Source organism: Protopterus annectens, chromosome 2.part1 (assembly GCF_019279795.1).
Source record: "Protopterus annectens isolate FY-2018-M chromosome 2.part1, PAN1.0, whole genome shotgun sequence".
In the NCBI taxonomy this organism is placed as follows: domain Eukaryota; kingdom Metazoa; phylum Chordata; order Ceratodontiformes; family Protopteridae; genus Protopterus; species Protopterus annectens.
In genome coordinates this window covers 774,601,618-774,612,121 of record NC_056729.1, presented here as the reverse complement: position 1 = coordinate 774,612,121, position 10,504 = coordinate 774,601,618, and the positions used below count along the sequence as shown (strand labels likewise).

Here is a 10,504-nt window from a genome sequence, read left to right as displayed (position 1 = left end):
TTGTAATTCAATTGCACAGTATTTAGTCTAATTATTTCTTGTAATTGGTGTTATATGGTGAGCTATATAGAATTTTGAGAAAATATCATTTGCAAATGGCTAACAAAAGTAGAAAACACTTAGAAACAGTTTAGGTACATTCATTTGCAATGTGACTAACACTCATGTTACACAATGCACTTTTTCTGTCCTTGCTCGTGAAAATAATTGTTTATGATAAAGTTAGTCCACATGGATCCATGCTAGATTTCATAAAATGTATTGTAAATAAAAATCAAATAGCAGATACATTTGCCTCTGCTTTCAGACACTATCTGATCAGGAAGGACATTGACAAAATTGTGAATATTGTGTAGCACTGTGTTTGAGAGCTTTCGGCAGGGTTTGCTATTGTACATTAAGGGGAGTGACTGAAGAAAATGATCACAATGTAACATTTTGGAGTTGATAAAAATTAATATTGAAGGTTAACATCTTCTGCATCTGCTAACAAATTTGAAGGGGCCTCTATACCATGCCAAATGTTTCATCATCAAATATTTTTCAAGGCTACAGATCCACCCTAGGACACACTTACAGTTGATAGTTGTAGGCCCATCCTGCACTACTGCTCAGTAATTGACAGCTGCTGTTAAAATTACCAATCTGCCCTGTCTATAAGGCCTTGAACAGTTTGGTGTGCACCACAGAATTACTGAAATGAATGTTGTTATGCAACAATATGAACTTAAGTATAGAAAATATATGCATACCTGTGTTGCATGTATCGCCCAGTGGGACCTTATGACTAGTATTAAAGCAAACATTCATTGATGCTAGCTTCATGTGGTATTACTGTCATGGTACATATATTCCCCACATCCACAATGTACCAGTAAACATTCTATACCTTGGGTCAGTAAAACACTTTGTCACTGATATAACTTTTAAAATCGTCATGCAGCAGTTCCCATTCATCAGTTATTGCACTGTTCATTCTGTCACAAGAATACTATTCCGGGATGTACTTCTGATTTTTACATTGGAAAAGGTATTATTGCCACCATATAAAATTCCTGATTTTATACCTTTGACTGATTCCTGAGGGATTCATAAGCTCAGCATAAAAGTAACCATCATACAGTGCTTGACTGGGTGTGGAACAACACTAATAGTATATGCATTCGCTAAGGGGACCAGTGATTTGACATCTGCTCTTCACTCTTTTCTGAAATAACATTTTGTAAAACTAGAGGGGTTCTGTTCAGTAGTTTATGGCACTCCATTCACTGAAATGATTTTCAGGCAAACTAACAAGTCGATGGATAGTAGCACTTTCTGGAAGAAACACAAAGCCCTTATCAAGGCAACAAGTCCATATAGATGTTCATTCTGAGAACAAGTCATGATCCTGTAAATTATTCAACACTACTAGGCACTTAGCTACACCTGCAACTAGTACAATTGTCGGTACAGGGCAATATTTAGAAGACCCTGCAGCTGAACATCATGCAATATGTAAAGTATCATGTACTGTTAAAACAATGGGCTGCTTGGGCACACCTGCATTTTGACTGCAAACTAAAAAGCAAACTAGTATTGCTTATATAGAATTCATTTTAAATATAAGCAATACACAGCAGTTTAAAAGCAGATAAAAAGGGGAATCGTATTAATACAATGCTGAATGATTTTTTTTCTTCTCACACAAAGATGTATAATTTGTTATATAAATTAACTTTTAAGCAAAATATTAAACTTCATATTGCTTCATTATTCAAGTACAGTATCCATAGTTTACATGTAATATACTTTACCTTTAATATTCATATGTAATAAAATAAACATTAAATAAGCTGGCATCTTATCAACAAATGATAGACATCTTATCAAAAAAGCTTGATAGTTGAAATGACTTACTGCATCAGCTTCCTTTCCATCAATCATTTCCAAATCCTTCAACAGCCATGTTTTAAGTTTCTCATATTTGTCATCCAGTGAGATTCTGTAATGTTTCACTACTGATATTTGAACTTCTCGATTTTTAGGCACTGTAAAATATGAGCAGAAGTATCTTCATTAAATAAATTATACTAATTTATATCAACATACAACAATGAAAATAAAAGGGGAAGATTCGAAGATGACCTGAAAAGAAAGTGGTCACTATATAACCACTAAGTCCAATAACACGGAAACTGTCCACCAACTTAAAGCATCTGGATACTCAGGTATAAACAAGTGACACGTGAATTAACTATTTGACAACTCAATCTTTCTGGGAAGCTACTGTTACAGTTACAAATATGGCCATTAAATAATAAGGACAACAATAACAGTGGTTCCCATGAATGGACATATGTTAAAAGGTCTTTTAATTCAATCATCTTCAGAATTCCAAAACTGCAGGTACAGAAGAAACATTTCAGATATACTAAAATATGTGACACTGCTTATATTTGCCCGTAAGCTTGTAAATGTTAGATTAGTTAAACTAAATTTTAATATGTAGAATTTCAACATATTTCCCTTGAATGATTTAATTAAAAACGGATATTTAAGGGCAGTATAGAATATCATGTTACGCTTCCTTGCTGTATATTCACATACTGCAAAACATAGAATTTGATAGTCTATGCATTCCCTTAATACCCATTTTTAATTGCATGAATGGTGTCACCTTAGTAATAGGTGACTCAGTAAACAAAATTATTGACATCTTGTTTATATTAAGGATAGTTTACACAGTAAATCCTATTGTCTAGTGCCAGATCGCAGAATTAGAGCATGCCACACAACGTGCATCAGAGTATTAAAACATTGATTCAGTATGCACACAAAAATGATATTGTACTCAAGAACATCTTAACATTGTACAGATGAATTGGCAAGTTAATGATTTCAAAAATATCAAGTTTTTATCCAGTTTTCCAATTGTATAGATTAGGTCATGTCAAAAAGTAGAATCACAGGATTAAATATGCAAATTCTTATCTGTAGGAAAGTTTTGGTGCATTATGGTTTCAGTTACACAAATGACTTGCACACATTTCTGTGATGGCTTCTGAATGGCTTTATCTGCTTACAACAGAAAAAAAGAATATTTGCCTCATTGTATAATTCTGTTGTAGATTCTTACTCCATAAACATGTTTTTGGATCAAGGCCCCATCATGGGATAAATAATTTAGGTTACTGTAGAATTAAAATTGTATCGATTTACATTTTATTTATTTTCTATGTCCTTTGGAAATCCAACTGAGCCAATGGCCCACTTTCAGTGGAGGCCCAAGGGGAAAAGCACCACAACAGATTCAAGAACATTTAAGCAGTAGTTGATGAATAATATCTACAAGGGGAGAAAAGACCTTCAACAGATTAAATATATTACAATAAGTTAGGGAGAAATGCTCTACAAAACACACATGAAAACATTTTTCAGTAGCTGATAAGTAATTATATACAATGGAAGAAAATCCCCACAACAGAAAAAAAAAACAACAGATTGAAATACATTTACAGACTATTGCTAGGATAAATTGTGATCAAGAATACAGTATGTACTGCAAATAGCAAGACACATGCAGAAGTGAATAGTCTATGTCAAGTAAACTACTACATTGTTATTTAAAACAGACAATATTTCTAATAATATATGGCAGTGAGAAATAGAGTATTCTGCTGCCAAAATCGTCTGAGTAATAGAATGAGATGAGGAGGGGTAATGAGCAGAAAGGAAAATTAAGAACAAGGAGAGAGAGAGAGTTGATCGTTATTAGAGAGATGAAAATATTGTGGAAGGACACTTCAGATGAAATAAATAGTAGTAAGTGTCAGATGAAGAGGTAGAAGAGCATACATCAGTAGTATGGTATTGTTAACGTGAGATCTTCCTTTGATATTAGGCCATTAGTACTATCATTACTACCTGCTATAATATAGAGGTGTTGGTGAATTCAGAGTGAGAAACGCTTAGCTATGGTAATGGTAAGTAGGCAGTCATGCATCTATTTTGAGGGTTATGCAGGTCTAGGCCCAGGCCCTGGTGTCAGAAAGATAATTTTTTTAGAACTGTCTTGAAAATGGAAAGGTTACTAGTATGTTAAAGGATAAGGGGATAGAATTCCAGGAGTGGGCTGCAGAGTTCGAACAGAGCGAATTTCCTGCTGACATGTCTGGTATTTAGGTAGTGAGGAGCATTTTGTTTTCAGATCAAAGAGGCCTAGTTCTGCTTTGTTCTGATTTGTATATTAATTTGTGGACAAGGAGAATTTGGGTGTAATTGAGTTGCTTAAGTAATTTTAGCCAATCAAGCCATTTTAGGGTTACACAGTGATGTGTTCTGTTTTATGAGTTAGTGGCAAATTGTGATACTTTATTGTAGCACTGGTTTAATTTATTTTGGATGGAAGCTTAAAGGTTAAGCAATACAGGGGAGCCATATAGTAAAGTAGGGAGTAGGAGGGTATAGGCCAAGAATTTCCTGGATGAATCAGTTAAATATTTTTCTTATTCTGTAGTGTCCCTAATTTTTGGTGAGTTTTTTTATAACTTGTTGCACATGTAAGTCAAATTTCAGGTTATCATTAATTGCCATGCCTGGTAGCTTGGTATTGGGGATGACTTCTAAAGGGGTGTTATCAGTTACTGTTACTGAGAAATTTTGTTTGAGGTGTGTAAGGGCTTTTGGGAGAAATAATAGCATCTTTGCTTTTTTTTTGGATTGTTCAGAGTTATTAAGTCAGCTTTCAAATGATGAAAATGACTCTCAGGTGATGTGTTGTAGGGTAATTGGGTTACTGGCAGTACAGATTAATGTGGAGTTGTCTGCATATTGTATGACGGATGCTTGACATTTGATGGAGTGTAGATTGTTGATAAATATGTTGAAAAGTAGTCGCCCAAGTATGGAACCTTGGAGAACACCTATTTTGATGGTTATAAAAGATAAGTAGGAATTAATCCATTTAACAGACTGGAATCTATTGGAAAGGTAGATAGACAACCGGTTGGTGGAGTTATTTGATAGATCAATTGAAAAGAGTTGTTTTAGAAGAAAGCTGTAGGAAATGGTATTGAAGGCCTTGGACAGATCCAGAAACACGTCAGAAATCAGTTGGCCTTTAATATTAGAAATGATAGGAATAAAAGCAAATTATGGTTTAATGACATGGCAGTGAATGTGATATTGCAGTGGTCACTGAAATGACGCAAAGATGAAAAACTGGGTATTAAGCATCGGCATTTACAAATTATGAATGCCATTGAAATATTGCATAAGCATAACCCTGATTTTGCTGTCTTTGTGAATAATAAATAAGTAGCAGCAGCAGTAAAACAGACCACAAGGCTGTCATTTTGAAGTTTTATGAGATATCAATTTTATTTTAGTACTCTATAAACTGGCATGCAGATCAATACAAGATCTAAGAGAATTACCGGAATTCATTTATTTCGTAATATTCAACACAAAGAGCTACTTGCAGACTTTAATTTACCTGAGACTTGTTGGATTGTGGGTAATTTATCAAAACCTGTAGGAAAATTGCTAAATAGGTATCTGAGAGATAAGAATTTTAAACAAATTACTGGGCACCCTATTGGAAGTACATACTAAATATGATTTGCATTATTCAGTTTTAGTAAATCAGAAGTCAGTTTGTGGTCCTCACTCACAAAAGTAAAATGTAAATAGAAATGATTATTTCTTTCTTCCTAGTATAATTAAGACTGATTTAAAATGAGACAATGATGGCCTTTTCTATAGGACAAGTCCCAATTTATACCACTCTTCTAATAAAATCTGGAATTGTATTACATCTAAGATATTAAAGTGCAAAGTTCACCATACATGCAAGTTAAACAAAAAGAAGTAAAGTGTATTAGAAATAGTGTGAAACAAAATGAATGATGAATGAGAATAATAAGCCACCCAGAGGTATAAATATCGACTATAGATGATGGTCACTATTGAAGTTACACCCTGTCCCTGTATGTGAAATGGGTAAAATGGAGTTATAGATGGATGACTTAATAAGCTATAGAAACTGTGGATTCAAGCCTATTCTCCTGTCCTTACAAATAAACTATCAAAACAGATTAAAGTAATGGTATCATATAAAAGAACCATTTGTGAGGAGCTCTCAATAAAACATAGTTCTGAATAAAAAGCATATCAGGAATGGTACAGGAACAGCCTGTTTTTAGAAATGCGGGCATCAAGGGTATCATTGAACTGTTTCTAGTTAACACAGTCATACATTTGACAACCATACCATTTCTATTGCTTTATTCATCCCATGAAAAAAAAAGAAAAAGGTGTCATAACTTGTTCATTTATAGACATTTCATGGTTGGTGGATAAAATGGGAAAATGTAATATTGCAAAAGGTATGTAGCACTGACTGTAGATGAAAAAGCACTATGTTACATGTATAAGGAAATTACATATTGCCCTAAATTATCTGCTTAATATGTGGAATATATGGAAGCCTTTGGGAGAAAAGCTCCAAAGTATTATAAGACATTTTAAAAACAATAACTTTACAATCTAAAAAATATATACAAAAAGCATCTACAGTTTAAATAATTATGCCAAATTAGATATATGAAATCATTGGTTAGGAATAGGTAAAAGTTATATGACAATGATTTAATATTTAGAGAAATTTTAGACAGTTTGTAGAGAAATTAAAGGTAAGTTAGTATAATACAAACAGGAATTGCAATATGAAGTGAGAAAAAAATCAGGCTTATTGTATATATAGAGTGAAAGTCAGGGAGAGAAATTGATAGAAGTTAGGAAGTGAGTGAAGAAAGGAGGTGTAAAGTAAGAATAGGTACTTGTTCACATTTAGGGATATAGTTTATCCTGGTGTTGAGCAAGAACAGGCTCAGATTTTGGCTTGAAAGTATTTCAGAATGGCTTTGATGGTTGGGAGAGAGGGTACTAACCTGAATAATGTAGGTAAGGAGTTCCAGGCCTTAGCAGCATGGTAATAGTACAGACAGTGTCCAACAGATTTGATAGGTTTGTAGATAGACATGGGTTTTTGGTCACTGGATCATAATAACTAACTGGGAACATAGTTGTGTATAATGGTATTTAGTGCTGGACAAGCAGATGGATGCTGGATAATTTTATAGGTGATAAGAAGCTGTGTGTAAGTTGGTTGATATGATAGTTCTAACCAATTTAGGCTTTTTAGTGTTATACAGTAATGGGACTCTGAAATGGGTATTTGCTGCAACTTTGTTATAGCATTGTTCACGCTGTGATTTTTGTGATGTCTGGAGGTTGGTAAGGATGGGAGCACCATAAAGAATAGTGGGGAGGAAATAAATAGTGGCAAGTGTAGTTTTAGTTGTGTCGTTAAGAAAGTTTTTGGCTCTGTAAAGCATCCCTAGTTTTTGATGAGTTTTTCTTACACAATTTTGCATATGCAGGTCGAATTTAAGATTATCATCCCCAATCATCCCTAACAATTTGCTATGAGAAGTGACTTCAGTGGATGTATTATCAAGACAGAGGACTTTCATGACAGAGAGATTTAAGGAAACAAGTAGTAGTAGTTTGTTTTTTAGGTTTGAGCATGAGTTGTGAATCACAAAGCCCTGTTTCAGTGACTGTTAAATATTCTTGAATATCTTTTCGAGATGTGCCATGTTGTCAGCTGAGCAAATGAGAGTGGCATCATCTGCATATTGTATTAGGTTGGCCTGTCGTATGGATGTGGGAGGGTGTTGTGAGAATGTTAAAGAAGAGGGGACCAAAGATAGAACCTTGTGGCACACTGATGGTGACAGGGAGGTATGAAGAGAGAGTGGAGTGCTATTTTACTGACTGATACCTATTGGATAAGTAGCTGTTGAACCATAGATGGGTGGGATGAGAGTCAGAGAGAAAGAGAGAGAGACCTAATGAGAACATTTGAAGCAGATGTTTGCTGTGACAAACTGTACTGAAGGCTTTAAAAAGTCTAGAAATAAGGAGAATATTAATTTGCTGTTATTAAAACTTCATTCACAGTATCTATGTAGATTAGAAGTACAGTGCTAGTACATTGGGAAGGATGGAAGCCATGTTGTGTGGGGGATAAGAGTTCTTCCTGCAAGAGATAGATTAACAATTGTTTTTCAATACATTTTTTAAGTATTTTGGAATGGGAGGATAAGATTGCTATAGGTGTGAAGTTAGTGATGTCTGTTGAATTTCCTCCTTTGTGCAGAGTAATAATGTATGACTTTTTTCAAAGAGAGGAAATGTGGGATTCTTGGCATGACCTATTTATAAGGATTGAGACAGGGTATATGATGTTATCGATGGTTATTTTAAGGTACTTGCTTGGAAGGTCATCAGTTGAAGTAGTCCATAGTTTGAGTTGGTTTAAGAATAGTTCTATATAGGATGTGGGCTCAGGTTTGAAGGTGAAAGTGAATGTAGTGATATGTGGCTGCTGGGCAGGGTTAGGATTAGGTGTTGCGGAATCGTTGGTTAGAAATGCCGTGCTATTTATGAAATAAGAGTTGAATTATATTGTGATTTTGAGAGGTGAGTTATTGAGAGAGAGGTTATGGATGACTTTTTCACCAGGAAGCAAGATTTCTTTAATGGCTTTCCAGAAATTTTTAGGGTTGTGTTTACTATTGTTTCTAAAGAATGGATCAAACTGTTATTAAGTTAATTTATAAGAAAAAAAGTTATGAATCAGAGGTCATAAAATACAGCATATTTAATCTCATCAAATATTTGTAAAGTTACAGAAATACTGTTCTTAGGGTTTTCTTTAAAAAAATAATGTGATTTAAGCAAGTTTCCATTTTCCATTACACATCTACTACAATCTGAAGTACTTATGAATTTTAATTAAATGTTTTCCAATAACATCATAATGGGAATACATTATAGGGTACAGACTTGTTCATTGCTTTTCATTCCCTCATTAAAAAAAAGTCAAAATGCAAAACCTTGGCTTATCACAAAGATCAAGAAATAGAATCTCTGGCTTGTTTTATGGCAAAGAATGCTGACTTGAAAAAATCAAAGAGCTGAGTTGTATCTTTTCTCCCAGGGATGGGGAGGTGGGGGTGAGATACCGCAGGACTGAATTTCTGAATCTGCGAAGAATTTTTCCCCCTGAAAATTAATTGTTATTATAGCTGTTTCCTACAGTTTAACACAGGTGTTACTAGAGCCAAGAACAGTTCTGTATACATTGGATATATGCATAATGATGGGTTACCTAGCTGAAGATCTGACAGGACATCTTTTTTTGGTCCTCAGCTTCAAACTGATTAGGGGGGGGTGTCAGATGGGAGTAGTGTAGCTACAGCTCTGTCCCAAGGTTCATTCTATAGACCCTTCCTGTATCCATTACTTAATAACAATCTGACTTTGCATTTTCAAGATCAATCTTGCATTGTATGAAGATGATAGGAGCCTAAATAGTAAACTGCATTCCCTGGAAGCACTCCTCACCTTGGAAGATGCTGACGTCTGTGCAGTCACTGAGACTTGGTTCAAGGCCACAGACAACACCCCGGCTCTGCAAGGCTACAATGCCTTTCACACATTCAGACCTCATAATGAATGTGAAAGAACCAAAGGTGGAGGTGTAGCCATCTTCATTAAATCCAAATAGACCTTAAGACTGGTAAAACAGTATGACTCTCTTGAGCTACTCCAGGTCTGGATAACTATAGGTAAAATACCCTACTACATCATTGCTAGCTACAGGTCCCCCACCATGAATCAGAAGAAGTACACCGATTACCTGGACATGCTAGAGTCGCTCAGTATATACAGCCAAACACCTTGGTCATGGGAGATTAAAACTATCCTTCCATCGACTGGGCAAGTTACATGAGGAATAACATGATCGCTCTGAGGTTCCTGGATTTTGTAATTAAAATGTCCTGTAACAGTTGGTCTGCATGCCCAACATGGGGCTCAAATGTCCTAGACCTAGTGCTCACCTATTCCCTATGTGTTTCCCTCCCTGGTAAGCTCAGAGCATAAATCAGTCTCATTTGAAATAAAGATCAGACCTGACACCCCCACAGGAGCAGAAAAACTGAAAACTTTCTCCAAAGCAAACTGTAGCCTACTAAGGGATGGTATAAAAAGTTTCAAAGCCCCTGCTAACACAGCCAACGATGACTCCTATGCAGAAGAGTACACAAATGCCCTGTATAGCCACTTAAACAAATGTACTGACTCAGCTCAACATGACAGGACTAAATCTAAGTCCTCCCAAAAAAACAAGCTACCCTGATGGACTGTAAGTATAAATAAGTTATATAACAAAAGAAAGAAACTGATATCTAAGAACAAGAGGTAACTTACTCAACAGAGGAAAAATACCCACCACAGTTTGAACAATCAAATCAGGTATCTTGTAAAGTCTTCTAAGGCTAGTAATGAGATTAAATTATCATCCCTAGCTAAAGATAACCATAAGGCATTCTTTAGCTACATCAGAAACCTAAAAGGGAATGCCTAGCTGTGTGCCGAACTTATAGTGGAT

The 10,504-nt window shown here is 35.1% G+C and overlaps 1 protein-coding gene across 1 annotated transcript in view; it reads right to left on the bottom strand.

Annotated features, from left to right (window-relative positions):
- Positions 1-10,504, bottom strand: part of EXOC1L (exocyst complex component 1 like) — a 373,629-nt gene that overhangs the window by 45,094 nt on the left and 318,031 nt on the right. The window contains exon 2 of the mRNA XM_044063389.1: positions 1,900-2,030. Coding sequence (XP_043919324.1) covers positions 1,900-2,030 — 131 coding nt within the window. The remainder of the gene's footprint in view (positions 1-1,899; positions 2,031-10,504) is intronic.